At 45.3% G+C, this 17,821-nt stretch overlaps 2 protein-coding genes across 11 annotated transcripts in view; one reads left to right on the forward strand and one right to left on the reverse strand.

The window, feature by feature from the left end:
- Window positions 1-7,585, forward strand: part of CRYBG3 (crystallin beta-gamma domain containing 3) — a 103,459-nt gene extending 95,874 nt beyond the window's left edge. For both annotated transcript variants that reach the window (XM_074361659.1, XM_074361667.1), the window contains 3 exons: window positions 3,817-3,975; window positions 4,931-5,090; window positions 5,837-7,585. In XM_074361659.1, the coding sequence (XP_074217760.1) occupies window positions 3,817-3,975; window positions 4,931-5,090; window positions 5,837-5,925 (408 nt within the window). In that variant the 3' untranslated portion in view covers window positions 5,926-7,585. The remainder of the gene's footprint in view (window positions 1-3,816; window positions 3,976-4,930; window positions 5,091-5,836) is intronic.
- Window positions 3,174-17,821, reverse strand: part of RIOX2 (ribosomal oxygenase 2) — a 29,500-nt gene continuing 14,852 nt past the window's right edge. For 4 of the 9 annotated variants that reach the window (XM_074361674.1, XM_074361679.1, XM_074361684.1 and 1 more), the window contains exons 5-11: window positions 16,052-16,155; window positions 12,720-12,822; window positions 11,775-11,946; window positions 9,799-9,887; window positions 8,487-8,573; window positions 7,889-8,005; window positions 3,174-6,743 (exon numbers count right to left, since the gene is read on the reverse strand). In XM_074361674.1, coding sequence (XP_074217775.1) covers window positions 6,693-6,743; window positions 7,889-8,005; window positions 8,487-8,573; window positions 9,799-9,887; window positions 11,775-11,946; window positions 12,720-12,822; window positions 16,052-16,155 — 723 coding nt within the window. In that variant the 3' untranslated portion in view covers window positions 3,174-6,692. Of the gene's footprint in view, window positions 8,006-8,486; window positions 8,574-9,798; window positions 9,888-11,774; window positions 11,947-12,719; window positions 12,823-16,051; window positions 16,156-17,821 lie in introns of all 9 variants that reach the window. The other 5 variants (XM_074361696.1, XR_012506388.1, XM_074361702.1 and 2 more) reach the window with 5 other exon arrangements.

Consider the following 17,821-nt stretch of genomic DNA (forward strand, 5'->3'; position numbering starts at 1 on the left):
AAGTCCAGCTCAAGTGTCGGGTCCTCCAGGATGCGTCTTTCACCCTCTCCCAGTGGAAATCAGATCCCTAAAGACCAGGTTCCTTTTCTACAAGATACTGCGTGCGGCCGGTAAGCAGTAGTTGTTGGGCTGGGCGCTTTCTCCCTCTGCTGCGAGGCATGGACTGTGCACGTGTGCTCACTGCTCTGCACCTGGTGCCCGTCACCACGTCTGGCACATTGTGGGAACTGAGGGCCTATTTGTCTCATGAAGGAATGAATGTGTAAGTGGGTAAATGAATGTCTGACATTATGCAACAAATTATGGACGATATGTAAGGCTAGACATGGTTTCTGCCTTATCGGAGCTTACATTTTTGTTGGGTAAAACACACGTAGCTCAGAGCAGTAATATAAAATGCAAAACAGTGTATGGTCATCTAAAAGCCACAGGCAGTGCCTGATTTTGAGGAAGGAAGTTTGATAGGAGGTTCCGTGGAGGGTGGGAACCCAGGCTAGGCTGCTGGGGCGCCATGGCCCATGGATGTGCCATTTGGACTTATCTCATCCCTTTAGAAATGCTTTCTCACTTGATTCCAACAATAGTCCTTTAAGGTGGGAGTTATTACTGTTGACCCTTGAACAACATGGGTTTGAACTGCGCGGGTCCATTTATGTGCAGATTTTTCCAGTAAATACTACAGCACTACAAAAACGATCTGCCTGGGTTGGCTGAATCCGCACATGCAGAACTGAGAATACGGGGTACAACTGTAAGTTATACTCAGATTTTCAACTGCATGATTGATGCCCCAACCTCCACGTTGTTCAGAGGTCAACTGTATTCCCATTTTCTGGAAGGAAAAATAAGGCTGAGAGAGAGAAAGCAAATTGGCAAGTCATCCAAGTGTCAGAACAAGGATTTGAACCCACATCTTAAATGCTCTAAAATCTGTGTTCTTAAACAACCACACCCTACTTTCCTGCAAAATAAGACAAACATTTGTAAGACAAACATTTACAGGGTGGCACCATATAGCTCAGGCCCTGAGCTGAGGGTAGCATAGTGGTTATAAATGCTGAGGCTCTGAGGCTAGATGTGACGCATGAAGTGGCAAATACACGGTAGCCAGTAAAAGAAATTACCCTAATTGGTCTTGCTGCCCCCTTCTCTCCCTCCCTCTCTCTGTCTCTCTCACACAGAGACATGTGCATGTGTGCACACTATGCTCACCTCCCCCGCTCTGGTTCTGTTGGTTCAAACCCTAGCTCTGCCCCTCAGAAGTGAAGCAGTAGTCAGTCAGTCAGGTAGTCTCTTCATTTCTTGGCACTTCAGATCCTCACTGGTGAAACCATGATCACATCGCTTACCTCTCAGTATCACTGTGAGGATTAAAGAGCCTGGCACAGCATCTGGCTGTGGTGTTACCACAGTAACACATTTATTTTGAAAGATTATTCATGATGTCCCTTGAAAACCAGAGATGCTCATCTGAGGGATACCAGACTTCAGTGCACTTTTCTGGCGGAGAGTGTGGTACAGCCTCCCCTGACCTGCATATCTTGCTCATCCCTCACTCGTGTCACATGGGAGGATGGGTAACACTCCACCCCAAAAGCCTTGGGGGTGAAAATCAGGGCCAAAGTGGGATTTCAGTTTAACTTTTACCAACTATTTAATAATGCTTAATCCCATGTTGTTAGAAACTTTAGAAACCAAGTTGGAGGCTGAGAATATTTACCTCACTTTTGAAAGGGGGTTCCTTGCTGGTAAGGATGTCTCTGCCTATTGTCCTGGGTCCTGAGATAAAGGAGATTTAGAACAGTAGCCTCTCCTTTTCCATAGACGTTTTTTGACCATTGCCAGCATGTCTGTTACTCTCCTTACATTGTACTTTAAATGTTTAACCAGAATAGGAATCATTTAATTTCAAAATTTTCTAATAGATTATTCTCCCTTTGTTTATTTCGGCCACAGCTCTGAAACCCAGCAAAGGGATTCTGGGTTTCTAAAACAGTATTATGAGTCATATTTCCTCGTTGGTAAGGCTGTTGGCACTGCTTTAGTTCATATTTCTTGTTTAGAAATTCAGGAGTAATTAACACGTGATCCTCTCTGAGGCTGGGAATTAGGAAGTCACTAAGGCACTTGTAATGCGTATCAGTGTTTGAATGTATAATTACAGAGGAGTCAGACTACAAGTGTGTAATAAGGGTAATTAGTACCTTGCTTGAGTTAATTGATTAAAACTGTGATGTTTGGTCCTAACATAATTGGAACGCTGTCCTCTGTGAAGGTCACACCTGTTTCCTTGCGTGTACAAGGTAAGGACACTGTAGTAAAGGATGTCCTGAAGCCTCAAGAATAATTGCAGTGGGAGACTTAAAGGAGTATGTGATTTACAGACTTACGAATTAGAGACATTAAGTCCTTACTGTTGCCTTATGCATGTGGAAGTAGTGGTGTGAAACATGTAAAACATTTTGCCTACGAGAGGCCTCTTTCACCTGCTTTAAGTTACCAGATTTAAAAAAAAGTGTCCTTTCATTCACTTAAGTGGTCAGAACGTTTATTTCCTTAGGAAGCCTAAACATGACAGCAGTTTACCAAAATTCAGCTGGCCTCGTGTCTATCCATCGTAAGTTTCAAAACAGAATATTCACAGGCAGCCTCACCCTGATACCTTGTTGCAGGTCCCTGGCACTTAGGTCTCCCCGAGTGACAGTGCTCCCTCATTAAATAACAGGCTACGTGTTATTACTGTTTAGCGAGGTTTCAGTCAGGATGCTAACACCTGACCCAAGGCAGGGATGTTGGGCATCCTGTATTTTATTACATTAAGCCAGGAGTCCAAGTCCTGGTTCTGTGCAGCTTCAGTCATGTGCTGTGTCCCCGTCGTCACTGCCACCTTTGGAACCAGTCTCTTATACCCTGTGTCTAAGAGTAACTAGTATGTTTCTGCACTGGCCTTAGAGCAACAGGGTGAAGAGGGAGGGTTTTGGTGCAGACAGACCTGGCTTTTACATATCTGTGTTAACCTTATTTATAAAATGCGGGTCATAATTGTACTTTCTTAAAGGGTGGTTCTGGTCACTAATTCTGATAGATGACACAGTGGCCCAGAAAGCATTTAACACACTGCTTAGTATGCACTAAATCTCAATAAATAATAACTCATCCTTAGAGGCAAGTCCTAGATTTAACATTTTATTTGAAAACTTCCTGTATATATTCCAAGCCCAGGAGATGAAGTCCCTTGTGACCGAGTTCTTCCCTTGAAGTATAAAAGTCAACAAAGTCTAAATGTAAACAGAGAGAGATTACCAGAGCTACATGGGCCCTCAGCGTCTGGGTTTTTTAGCACCACCCACAGCGGTCAGTTGGCACTTAATCGCAGCTCAAGCCAGTATGTCTGATTATTGTCCTGTCTCTACTGAGTTGTTGTTAGACACAGGTAGGTAGCACCTTGCCCTTATTCCTACTCCCCTGCCGCTCCCAGCCCAGCATCCCAAACAAGACACGTCAAGTCCCTAATTCTGCACCACTGCCTTGCCCATAATGGAGTCCTAGTGAATGAAATGACCACCTTTTACGCTTCCAAAACAGCATACTTCAGAAAAATACACTAGAGATTGTTCAATTTAAGCTGTGTGCTCAGTGGGCTAAGGCTTTGTCCATAGAAAATATTAATTTAGACATATTTCCTTAAAGGGTGAAACTGATAAATCAGCTAAATTCCATCACCTCTCACTTCCCTTCCAAGCTTTCCTTTGGAAGGACTGACTTCCAGATTCAAAGGTTTTTTTTTCCTAAATGGCTCTGTTTCTCCCGCCACAGCCTGCAGTGTACATTAGGATAAAGAACCGAGCCCAGGATGAGTACCTGACCGTCACCGGGAACGTGGCTGACACACGGGCGACCTCTGTGTGCTTGTCTCCATACAGTGGGAAGAACACTCAGATCTGGCACTACTGCCGAGGACTCTTTAAATCCAAGGTAACCAGCCCCACAGACGCTGTTCCCCACTCTGTGGTCTTTGGATTTTTTTCTGTTGGAAACCAGAATCTTGCCTAATCAAAAGGCATCATAAGGTAACGCGACTTCCTGTAAACAGTCTGTTGCATAATTATAACACTGACACATGTTACTGAAGCATTTAAGTGAAATGGACTCAGAAACCAGATTTTCTACATCAAAAGTTTCTCCATTTTAAAGTACAAAGCAAGATTATAATATACTGTGGATATTCCTCAATGATTTTTTTAAACCAATCAGAAAAGACACTACCCAGTTGGACACTGTGCTTCTGTGAGACATTCCTCACACTCTGTGGCCCATAAAATCGGCCGTCTTTGTGATTCCAGATATGGTAAGGCCTTCTCATTGTCAAAATATACAGTGATAGAAGCAGCAAGCTGCTGTTTCTGAAGAAAGCTTAGAAAATAAAATTTAGGTCTGTTTTTGTGCAACCCTTCCACTGAGTTTTGATGCTGTGGGGAATGGAACACCAGTTTTACTGTATCACCAGTAAATTACTTCTTTTAAGTGCTTTTCATTTTTGTTGAAGCATGAGAAAAAAGTAGATATTGTCTGAGTATCTAGCACATCACCTGATGTTTTTGTCAGGAAAACAGGCTCGACCATATACATATAAGCTAACAGGGACTCAACATTTAATTCTAATTCAACAAAACTTTTCTTGACCATCTGTTGTCAGATCCAGATGTCCTTTTAAAAACAAGTACCTCTAGTTCTATAGATTAATTCCATACCATCTCCCTTCAGCCATAAAGACTCAAAAAGTTGACTGAGATTATAATTATGCTGTATACTTTTTTAAGATAAGACAGACATGGAATGTCTGATTTGTTCACATGAAAGAAGAGGGACCCAATCCAACTGATTGTAGCAAACAACACAGTTCTGCCCATTTATTTCTTGACCCTTTTAGGCCAATAATACATGTCTTGATGTGATCGGTGGTCGGGACACACCTGGAGCTAAAGTCGCCCTATGGACTGAACACGGGCAGTTGAGGCAGAAGTGGAGACTGAACAAAAATGGAACCATCAGCTCCTACCTCAGTGATCAACTTGTCCTTGACGTTAAAGGTGGGCCTGTGCTGAAACCCAGTGTTCTGTGTCCTTGAATATTCATTTTACATTCCAAACCCCCTCCTCAGTAAAAGAAGTCCTTGTGTATAAGAGAAATATTAAGTCATTTTAAATTATGCTTGAAAAAGTTGAGATATGCCATTTTAACAAACAAAACAATTAGCGCTATATACGGATCAAGCAGAAAAAGCCTCAGGCTTTGTTCATCAGTACAGTTGTAAAGCTGTCAATCACTATATGATCTCTGAGAACAATTCTAAGTTTGAAGCATCATCAACCATAAGATGTCATCTTTTTCTTAAAGAAACACCTCTGACTTTCTATTGTGAATTGTGTAGTCCTTAAAAGCCCTCAATTAAAATTCATGGTAGGTATCATTTAAACTTGTTTTTGAATTCAGCAAGGTCAGGGCCAATATTACTCAGTGCTGTTGCTCTAATTGGGTTAGTCATAGCCACCTTTGGTGTAGAAACAAAAACCCAGTACCTGACTTGGAGCCAGGGTGCTGTCAGAGCACCATGTTCTTAGAAGCCCATTGTTAGGAACACGGGTTATGCAAGCATCTATTACAGCTCTTAGTTTTTCAGTCTGAGTCATAAGGTACGATTTGAGGTAAAGAAGAGCTACGCCTGTTTAACCTCAGATTCTGCTTTACAAATGACGTAAACAAAAGCTCGTGAAAACTGAAATTGTTATGCACCTGTGTGAACAAACGATCTTTCCTTTTGGAATTTCTATTTTAGGAGGAAATTATTACGACAAAACTCATGTAATTGTAAATCAGCCCCTGGAGGGAGAAGAAACACAGAAGTGGGACATTGAAATATTGTGAGAGACCCTGCAGCCTCCCTGAGAGTCAGCACAGGGAGCAGGGACCACGTCCCGTGGAAAGGAAGCTGCTCACCCTCACACTCCTGGATCACTGAGCGAACTTCTTCCCCAACTACAAGACTGTGGCTCTTAACCATAGAAAAGCTCAAAATATTCTTGCCAGTCATTCCATGTTCCTCTGAAGAGCGTGTTCTGATTTCTGGGAGATTGTATTCCCACCTGATCTCCAGCTTTGGTGAGCAAGTTTCCTGAGGTCTGTTTCCTCTCCTCTCCACCGAACAGGAATCCTAGTCCTGACTGTTGTCAGACGCTGGTGATGCTGTCATCCTGTGTTAGCTGTTAACCCCCTAGCAGACGCGTGTATGAGCGCCAGGCACAGGGAAGCAGGGTCCTATAGGTCAAGTCAGACTTTTAAAAAGGTGAATACTTTTTTAGCAATATCTGAAAACATATTTAATAAACCTTCCTATTAAGCTGCTGTATTAGATAAATAGTCAAGGTTCTCTACTGAGGCTTTTTATAACTGAAGCACTGTAAGTATTCACACTTGTCACTGCCCCCAGGGAGGGGCCTCAGCTTTGTAAGGAAAATGGCTCAACTACTGGAGTGTTTTCTGTGGCTGCTCTTTGCTCAGTCCTTCAAACTAAAAAAGCACAAATAATATGCAGCCATCCTGGCACTCTCAGTATTAACAAAGACACCCTTCTGGGTGACAAGACTCTAACCAAGGCTTACCTGTCCCTGAGCAGAGACCTCCCTGATCTGCCCTCACGGTATAAAGACTCTGTCACCCACGTAAAAGATCAAATTTTTCTTCGCCTGAAGTAAAAGAAAATTTCAAACATTCAAAACCAAGCGGTATTTGAGCTTGACTTATATACCATTTTACTTTACAAAATGACAAACTGTTTTTTACTCCCGTTTGGAATAGCTTTCATTCAAGCAAAATCAGGTAGGACATCGTCTTTGACTTGGTTACAAGTAATCGTTACCACCAGTCACCATGCAATCCACAAGCACCTTGCCCTCCTCAGTTGGTTTTAAACGTAAATTGAGACAACAGTTTCCTTCATCCCCAACTTTTGCCAGAAAGCAGAAAAACATCTGCCCTATTTTTATATAGAAAGATTAAATTCTCCAGTGATATTTTTTAAAAAGTATCAACCTATATGCACTTTAGAATATAAAATAACAGTGAGCTGTTTTAACTCAAGACCCACTAGTTTGAGTATTTTTTATAGAGACTTGGTCTTTCCATGTAAATATTATTGGGGCTTCTTTTTTTTTCCTTCAATCTCAGGCTCTTTTGTCACCTTTCAAGCAACATCTGTAAAAACCCCTTTATGCCCATAGCTGCGATGGCCTCTTACTAGTAAGGCAGTATTATTTAATGAAATTTATGTTATAGGAGTAACTTTATTTTAATGGGGAGGGGGGCTTGTGTATACATGAAGGTATGTATATTTTCATTGTAAAAAACCAAGTTAAATTTTCTTTTTCTTCATGTTAATTGTTTAAAATTTTTCCAGAGCCAGTGAGGCTCTTTAAAGAAGCTGTTTATTCCAAAGAACAAAGCCAGGTAACATTTAATTTTAAATGAAACACTTATTAGAGCTGTGCCTTTTCTACCACACTGGATTAAATAAACTTGTCAGAAAGTGTGGTTTTGTCACTTTCTGGGGCATTTAGTAAGTAATCTGGTATTCTTTCTTCCATGTGCCTCTGTTAATACTTATGGCCAACTGACCCCCTGTATCGGGCAGGTCTCGTGTTATAAGGTACGCAGGTGTGAGACACACGGGTGAGGAACATTACATTCATCTCATCCTTGGCTCAAAGCCCACATATCTGTAGAATCACGTGTCTATATAAATATCTTAAAATCAAGTAGCTATAGACATATTTAAGACTAAGTGAAGGCACTAGACTACTTGGATTAAACATTCTGTCCAGAGGGACACTACCAGGCTGTGCTTTTCCTCATCCGTAGTAAGTTTCAGGTCCTTGACAGAAACAGCTGAACTGCTCCAAATTTGCTTCAGTGCATCCAAGTGCGATAAAGGAAAGCGAAGTCCATGAGACTGAAAAGAGATAAACCATTTAGTCCAATAAGGTTCTATTTTAGTCACTCAAGTGGCATTTTCTACAATTCTCAATACAGCATCATTTTGATGCCTTTCACAAGGATGAACCTTGTTACAGATAAGCTATTTACAAAAAGTGTAATTAGATAACTTATAAAAGTTGCCAATTCCCATATGAAAACTCAGACTTCATGGAAGGCACGCTAATTTATACAGTGAGAAACGTCAGGCACTTGAACTTCACATTTGTCACACTGCACTTTCCCTACAAGGCTACAGGTCTCAGCCAGTATCTTTAAAAGCTGGGATATGAGGATGTACATCCCAGAAACGGCTGACTGACTCATCCCCGTGCAAGGGCTGGTCATCTGTGAAACGTTAAGTCCACACTGCACATTACCCATAAATCAAAGGTAACAGATTCTTCCCAGCCACCACCCAATCACAGGAAAGACATTCATTTTAGGTTGGAACAAACCTCTGTTTCCTCACTTCCCATCATGTGTGTCTCTCTTTTATTCTTTAAGGAATGATAGATGTAAATGACCTTTTCTCTAGTTTCATCCTTAAAAAAAAAAAAAAAAGTGTCAACACCAAAATATGATCACTTGGATACCAGGAGGGTTTTCCAATAATATAGGTCAACACCAAGGAAAAAAGTTTCAGTGCTCAAGGGAAATTTATTAAATGCTAAAGAATCCTTTTGGCAAAAAGTTACTTATATAAGGATATATATATGCTCACACACAATATATGATATATACATTACTTCATTATCGTCATCACAGATTACTATTTGTAGGTAGCAAATAAGCACTCTTAAGTCATTTTTTTTAAGAGAGCAGAGCATCTTCAGAAAGTTGATTTAATGAAAAAGTAACCATTTATATATCAGCTTTCTAATGAAATACTCTTCCTTTAATCATACCTGCACTCTTTTTGCATCAGAAAAACCTGACACTCCCAGGTATACATAAACTGATAACTTATGAACACCATGGAGTAAATATTACTTCCTGAGAAACAGCAGCTGTGGGATCTATAAAAACTCCCATTTCTTTATAGTAGCCTCGGAATGGTCTCCACTTCCCCTCCCTCTCCATCTGCCCTACACCGTGCAGTTTATTGTCTCTTCCAGAACCTTCAGTCATTCCTTGTCACCTCTCAGACGAGGATCAAACACCTTGGCCTGACATAGAATGCCTCAAATTGACTGGTTATCAGTTTAATGGGGAGGTGGGAGGTTTTGTGTGTACATTATAGACCAGATGAAGCCCAGGAATTTAGAATTTCTAAAAATTTTCCAGTTGACTATATTCAGCCAGCTTTAGGAACTGCCGTGCTAGGTGGGTAGGTTAGAGAATGTAGATTCCCCTCGATACGATCTATAGATTAGAGATTTTTTTTTAGAAGAAACATCAACAAAACCATATGTAAAGACAGCTCTGCACTGTATACAAGACAGGAGAAGGGCCGGGAGAGGGAGACGCATGAACGGGGTCTGCAGCCGTCTAAGCAAAGGCGACCTGGCCCGAAAGGAGGCAGAGGCCAGACTAATGAGGGGAAAGGAGGAGGAGGGTTCTGTGAGGGTGACGACAAGTCCTCAAATGCCCAAAAGGCAGGAAACTTTGGAACCAGAAGAGCAATAATCTGATCTAGTGACGGCGGTAAGCTGTGAGAAGATGGGCTCCCAAAGGAGGAGGGCAGGGGTGCTGTTAGTCTGATAACCTGGGGCCTGTGATGGAAATGCCCTGAGAAGGGAGGAACCCGCTTCCCCTCTGCACACTCACAGATGGATCCGGATCCGGTCCTACAGTGAGGACAACGTGGTCTCTAAACTGCAGTCTCACTGTGCTGTCCAACCTTGGTAACTGTCCACCTAGGAAAGCCACAGAGAGAGAAACCTGCCTTCAAAAGAGGGAACCAGCAGGCTCAAGCTTGTTCCCAGGGGCAACTATTTAGAAAATACACTTAGTAACAATTTGCAGCTGAAGCCACACGTGGGGCGCCCTCTCCAACTCAAGTGTTTGCTTACCCCCAAGTTTACAGCGATACTAAAAGCACAGTTTATACCTTAATGGAGCTCATTCTTAAAGTGAACACAGATGCACAGTTAGATAAATAACCAGAGAAATTGGGAAGTTCACTGAATAGCTGTCACTAGTATCCCGGGAGCACACACCATCACAGCATAGACAGGGCCAGCGTGCCTTCTGCACGGAACACTCACTTCTCTGGCTTCTCCCCCTTCCTGCTCTACACATGGACTATGAAAGGACTTCCTGGGCTCAGGGTGCACCACCCCACCAATTACTAGCTGCATGACCATGGCAGACTATTCAGTCTATGTAGGCCACACAAAAGCCACCTAATAAAGCTCACAGAAAAACACTGCTCTTAACTAAATTGGATCTAACTTAGTGAAAAAAGCAGCCACTGCAAACAGACTAGCCTTACGGGGTCATCTGGCTGCAGAAAGAGTTGAGGGATCACAACTTTATAGACTATGAGGGCTGAGACAGGAGAACCTGAGATCAAACATCCTGGGCCATAAGCTGGCACTCAGGAAACTGTTCTGCTGAAGATTAAAACATATGCTGGGAAAACGTGATATTTTGAATAGATGTTATCAAAAACAAAACTTAAACTCCTCCCAGAGATTATAATAAAAATGTCCAAAGAATCATGTTAGAAGGGACTGGTAGACCGTGTATCTTGGTGGTTCTCCACTGGTGACGAATAAGGCTTTTATGAAAGTCAGTGAAAATGAAAGTCTCCCTCTATCTGACTACGAGGGAAGCAGCCCGAGAGCCGGCTGGGCATCCACGGCCGTGTCCCCACGTTCTCCCGACAAACACAGGCCACTGCACAGAACACTGACATTAAACAAGGCAATTCTGCGACTGAGCAATCAAGACAAAATCAAGACCACTTCATCATCAGTGCAACACTCAGACAAAATCGAGAACGCTATCCAAACCACAGAAGCGACAGAACTCGCCCCTCTCCTAGTTGATCTGAGTGCTGCTGCTCCTCTACCAACCCTCCCTTCAGCCCGCTCCCCTCCTCCCTGCTGTCACGGAAGCCTGACCTGAGACCCAAGCCCAGAACCCCTCCCATTTCCCAACAGCATCCAATCCAGAGCAAAGCCCTGTGTCCCTGAACCTCCCTGAAAATCACCTAACTCAAACCCAAGTCCTCTAAATCCTTTCCAACATCCTTTTACTGAGATACCCCCACAGTCCCCAGTGGTGTGTGGTCTTCCCTGTTATGACAAATCAATAAGCTGAGCTGTGTCCGACTACAGGATTGTGGTGTTGGTGGCCTCTGCTCCAGGACACTGATCCACACAGAAGTCTGTCAATGTCATCTGTAGCCTCAACTTGTCACAAAATAAGTCACCTGGGACTTGGGGAGAATCTGTGAAAATGGGCATTCCTGGCAGGTCACCTGAGGATCGCTACATTTTATCCCCTCCCTGAGTTAATTCCAACAAGATTATTTCCATGTTCACATCCTTAAAACTTCCTGAAGATGATGAATACTGGAGGGGCCATAAATACACAACATTTCTCACCTAATATCACAGGCTCTCACTCCCCATCAAGCAGCATGTCTTGTCCAACCTTAACACACTAAAGACAGGCCCACGTTAATTCCAAAATGCTGCATACTCTCCATCAGCTTAAAGAGGTGCCCACCCAGGAAAGCCTCAAAATGCCCCATGTTAGCCCCTAACCACCTCGAAGAAGACAATCAGCTCCACCTGGTGTTGAAAGCTCTGCTCCGTCTCCCACGTAGTAAGGCGGAAGTCTGTTCATGGCAAAATCCTTCTTCATGTCGGCTGAAAGCAGTTCTTCGGTGCCCTCCAACCGGTCTGCAAGCATCCTCAGAAAGCCGCTTAATCTTCTTGTTGCAATAGCTGTGGTTTCCACCTGCTGGAAACAGAAGTGAGTCCTGGCCCCGACTCCAGTGCCCGGACTGCCCAGGCCCCACATCTCCTGAGTGGTCCACTCAGCAACCCCCCCCCAGCGCACATCGCATCACTCCTTTAAAAACAACATCCCGCTACACCCTTAGAACCACTGTTCATCTTAAGCTGCTTATTGTTTGAGTAAAAATAAAGGTCAATTTTCAGCAGCGTGCCTGGAAAGAGGGATCCCTGGAGATAGGTGCAGTCCCGGCTTTGCCTTTGGGAAAAGAAGTCGCTAAGGTGACTGCTCCAGACGGTGAAAGCACCCTTTGCTCAACTCAGCACTAATGCTCTCATCTTCTCCAAACCAGCCTAACCGTGCTGTTTCAAAGGTACAACAGGATGGACAGAAAAGTCAAGGAAGATGGCAAGGCTAGGCTCTGCAGTGGGTCTCTCCTCACTTGTGATCACTGCTGAAGCTATGGTTCTCCCAGCCACATTAGTTACTTGTTCAACCACGTATGCAGCCAGCACCCCCATAGTGCCTGCCGCTGCCTTTACTGCCGCCCTGAAATACAGGAAGTGGGCTGTCGGCACAGCACCCCTGGTCCTTCGGGGAGCACGTGATGGGCGGCACTCCATTCATTCTGCACACCACCCAGTCCGGCAGGTCAGCAAGGGAGGAGGCTAGCTTGGCTCACGTGGGGAGAAGGATGCTGGGGTCCCGAGGAGGCTGCACTGCTCTAGCTGGCCTGGGCTGTGGCTTCCCCTCCTTTCCCACCTGCCTTCATTCCTCACCAGGAGCAGCTGCCGAGGGATGCCGGCCCGTAACTCCACGTCGGCCTTCGCGGTATCAAACACGAGCCCCGAAATGGTGTCCAAAAGGAAATCTCCCCATGAACTGGAAAGCGCACCAAGAAAACAGAGAGGGAATGCGTAAGAAATGTGCCTAAAGCACTGACTACTAAAAGCCCAGAGCTACAAACTACCAAGCCAACTCCCCTGCCCTGGCACCTTGAATTCTGTAATTTCACGTCACTCAGCATGAAAACTCAAGGCCTCCATCAATCACAGGCTGCCTGCCCTCCCCATTTCCGGACAGTCACATGAGAAGTTAAAGGTGGGAAGCTAGGCTTTATTCAGGATTTATCTCAAATGTAAAGATACCAGAAAATTAATTACATACTGTCATAAATAGGAAGTTCAAGAGACCAATTTATTTTTTTTAACGTTTTCAACTGTAACACAGTGCCTATGAGGAAAGTTTTGCAGGAAACTTTAACACTCAATCATTATAGGACCTGAAAAAATATTTATGTGCAAAAAATCCAAAAGCAATACATTTAGGGTAACAGCAAGATTCCCCGGACTGTGTGACAGTCTGAACAGTTAAAACACTACATGTTCCTTTGTCCCTTATGAAAAAGAGGGGCACTGTTTCTCAGTAAAATATCCAACATCCACGATTTCAAAACAATTGATTTTGCAACTTGTTAAATTCTAGCAATGGTTTTCCTGGGGTAGAAGGCAGAATTCAGAGGCCCAAAGTAACAGCTCGGGATGAGTGTCAGTGTTCAGCTGTCTCTGCCTTCTCCGGGGCGTTTCAACTCGATCCTAACCGTGTGCCAGCAGGGGAAGCCCACGCTGTGCGGCTGCCCTCTCTCAACATTTCTGAGCTGTTCAAAATTTTCCTCTGTGTCACCAGCAGATTTCAAATTGTTAGCTACATGCAAAATGGAAATTCACAGTGTGACTCTTGCTTCTCGCTCAGTAAGCAAAATTAACACTTTTATGCTTCCCTCCTGGAAAAGTGGCAAGAGGATGAAAGCCACATGAGACACTTTCCCCAAGGTGTCCACTCCTACCTGGTGGTCTCACCACCGTGCGATTTAACACTACGCCCAACCTCACACCTTTGATTGCACTTCGACCTGGAGGACACGCGCAGGCCTCCCAGCAGCAGGAAATGAGCTCGTCCTTCGCGGGGTCCCAGGTAGCTGTCACACAACAGTAGCTCATGGAGGGGTTTAAGCACAGTTAAACTGAGCTCTGTGCTCTTTCTAGAAGGCATCTCGGGCCTTTCCAAAGTTTGGGAATAACACCTCTTGAGGGGTTCACTTTAATAAAACAGCCAAATCGACCTGCCATTGTCCCATAGAGCAGGTACCAAATGTTCCAACAACATGACCCCTGAGAGGCCAAGTCCATTGTGCCTTAAGGAGTACCAGGACCAAAGCACAGGGGAAATCTCTGGGGAGCAACGGTCCTCAAGTTACATCTGTCCCATTCTAGTGCCAGCCCCACTGACAAAGGCACAGGTCAGTGTCCAGCCTAGACTCACGGGTCCTGGTGCCCACCCACAGCCCTGGGGCATCCTCTGTAACTCAGACAGCTGGTCCCCAGCCCCACTGACTTCAGGGGGTGGGGAGAGCAGGGAAAGCCTACCAGATCCTCATTCCTGGGACTGGGAAATAACATGTCAGGCACCCAGGGGAAGCACAAGCTAACAGGTTCAACAAGGTCAAGGGAGGTCAGAGAAGGCACTGATGAGAGTTTGTGATGAGCCAATGTTGTGAGTAAACAGAAACTGAGTAAGGAAAACCAGTTACTAGAAAGCCAGTTGGTGGCAGTAAGAGAAATGAAAAGGGCGGAGAAGGAGGGAAAGAGGGCACAGCTGAGTATCGGTGATGGCAGGACACCCAAGGATGCATTCATGGGCCAAACTCTGTGGCTGCCAAGGCCCAGAGCCAGTGTGGTCCAGAATCAACTTCTGGTCCAGCCTCCCTGCGGCTGCCCTTCCCCACATGCTATGACGCGCTCCTACGACCGCCCCTGTCTTCAGCTGTCACTCAGAGACCTTCTGCTCCTTGTTATGCAAGGAACCTAACTAGCCACGGTGACACGGACATTTTTCATAAAGGAAGCCTAAAACAAGCTTCGGCTCCTACCTGTGGGCAAAGAGAGCCTAACTTCAGGCCCAACTCCAGCTGGTTCCTCCAGTCTCTTCACTTCACACTGAAAAGCCAGATGAGGAGGCTGAGGAAGGCTTACTCACTTGTTCTGCAAGCTCCAGCTCTGAAGTCAGAGGGGACTTGCTGTCCCTTGGGCTGGAATGGCCTCCCCTGCTCTGCCCTTCTGACCCACCTCTACTTCCTCATAAATCTCCCTCAGCTCAGGTGTCATTTCTGAAGCCTTCCCTGATGCCCCAGCTGAGCTAAGAGCATTGCTCTGTGCTCCCAGGGTCCCCTCCGCACACCTATGATGGAATATATCACACTGTCTGGTAACTATGCACACCCTCCCCACCACTTCCAGAGTGTAAGTTCTCTCAAAGCCCCTCCAGTCCAGTGCCTACAATCCCAGCAACCAGCACAAGGTCTAGCCCCTGCATGATGAGTAAATTAAGCTTTTAATGGGACCTGGACCAGCAAGGTGGCTGCTGTCAGGAAATCACTCCCAGGGCACTGCAGCCAGGTCCTGTCACGTGACCAGGCACTCACCCGACTGGAACATGGTTTTAATTGGAACTGTTTTCAGCACATGTGCTTTTAGGACTCCTTGTTCCAGACTTCCTTTCTGATTTTAATTTCATGAACTATAAAAGATGGAAACCTTAAAAGAGACCCAGAGGTTTCAATGGATACAGAGTTTCTGTCTGGGGTGATGAAAGTGTTCTGGAAGCAGATGGTGGTGATGGTTGTACAACACTGTGTGTGTAATTAATGTTACCAAAATGGACACTTAGAAATGGTTAAAGTGGCATATTCTATGTTATAAATATTTTACTGCAATAAAAAAATTTTTTAAGGAGAAAGACTACTATAGCCCAGCCTGGCATCACAAACACACCGCCACACCCACAGCTAAGGTTCTGTCTTCCCAAACCCCGAGAGCCTTTACTTGGGCAAGTCCCAGCATTCTGTAGAGTCAGGTTCGTGACGTTCCAGGACGATACCCAGACGGGTCAAGGGCACAGGTAGGACACTGAAGGGATACAAAGTCACCGGGGGATGCCTGAAAACGCAGGGCTAGATAAGCAGTAAAGAGGCGGCCAACTCCCCACCACCGCCTCCTGACCGTGGCTGCCCGGAGGAGCTGTAGGGGGACAAGGCCGGGAGAGGGGCGCTCACCTGCCCTGGTAGGTGCTGATGGTCACGTGAGTGGAGTGCGCCAGCCCCGGGGGAGTGTCTGCCTGATGAATGGTCCCCCTGGGGAAGTACAGCAGGTCTCCCGGCTACAGGAAGAAGGAGAAAAGGGGGAGGGAGTTAGAGCAAGGGCTGTCTTCTCATTCCTCTACATTTTAAAGAGACAAATGCAGGCTGTGAGTGTCAGATCTGCACCCTAGATACCTCTGCCTGGTGATCAAGCCATGGTCTGCATGCTGGGCTCAGCAGTGCCTGCTGGTCTAGCTCAGCTGTGTCTGTGAGCCTGTCACCATGAAGCCCAATCCTGGAGGGGCTTCCAGCACCTCAGGTCACTTTCTTTATTCACAAGCTGAGACCAGATTCACCAGAAACCACCCCACCCTGATCCAGGGATCAAGGAGGTGATACCCTGTGCCCAGGAGCCTGCTCTGTACCCCGCACCCTTCCGTGGAGCAGTGAGGAGGAGCTGCACCCACTGGCTGTGACCCCCAAAGTACCTGACCTCCCAAAGCCTCAGTTCCTTTACGTGTGAAATAGAGGCGGTTGCCCCAAACCTCACAGGGTGACTTTGAGGATGAAAGGAGACACTGTACCCAAAGCTCTTGGAGCAATGATGGCACGTGGCTGTGTTATAATTATGACTTTACCTGCCAGCCCTTGATATTACCTGTGAGCTCTTAAAAGCAGAGTCTATGTCCACCTTGTCTCCGCAGGGCCTAAACCACTAAAGCACCCAGCACACAACAGAGGCTCAAGAGACATTTGGAAGAACGGATGAAAACCCCTGTAACCCTTCACTTGAACCCAAACACTAGACGTAACTACAGATCAGTCACTGTCCTGGGCCAGTGAGCCTCCTCCACCCTGTCCTATTCCTCTCCCAAGCCAGTGAACAGAAATATTCTCCCCAAATCACTCCCGTCCTGGAGCCATCTCCTCCCTCATCCCACCCAGATGGAAAACACACAGCAGGGCAGTTGCCTCAGAAGAGGAGAGGGAATTGTGAGAGTCACTCAGCTCCTCTCCGCAACCATGGGAAGTGGTCTGCCTCACTGGTTAGGAGCATGGGCCCTGGAGGAAGAGCTCAAGAAATATCAGATAAAAACTTTTTTTTTTGAAATGTTAAGATTTGCCTTAGAGCAAGAAATAATACACAATAATATATGTATTCATAAGTGCTATCTTGGTGGCTCATGTGCCCTGAATGACACCAAACTGACAGGGAAACTAGTACTTCAATTTAATAAATGCATTACTCATAATCACACCCATTATATGGGAGAGGCTGCGTGCCAGGCCTTGAATGAGGCTCTCACATGTATTTCATCCATTCATTCATTCACTCATCCCACAAACATGTGATGAGCCCTTCCCTGCCCAGGCACCATGCTAGGCACCGGGGAAAGAGCATCGAACAAAACAAAGACCTGCTCTGATGCAGCACATTCCAGAAGAGAAGACAAACACCTGAGAAGGGAGAAGAGACAATAAACACAATCAAGACAGTCTAGTGAGGCAAGAGGGATGAAATAAAGCAGCAAATAATGTCAAGTGGTGAATTCGATGGAGGAGGGAAATGATGCTCCTGGAACCGGGGGCAGGGTATGCCTGGAGTAAGAGGTGCTATTTTACCCCAGGATGGTCCATTAAACCTTACTCGGCTAAGGTGACATGTTGGTAGAGACTTAAGGAAATGAGCAAGCCAGCCATGTGACTACCTAGGGAGAAAGGATTCAGCTGGAGGAAAGAGCAAGT

Source organism: Camelus bactrianus, chromosome 1, assembly GCF_048773025.1.
Source record: "Camelus bactrianus isolate YW-2024 breed Bactrian camel chromosome 1, ASM4877302v1, whole genome shotgun sequence".
NCBI lineage: Eukaryota > Metazoa > Chordata > Mammalia > Artiodactyla > Camelidae > Camelus > Camelus bactrianus.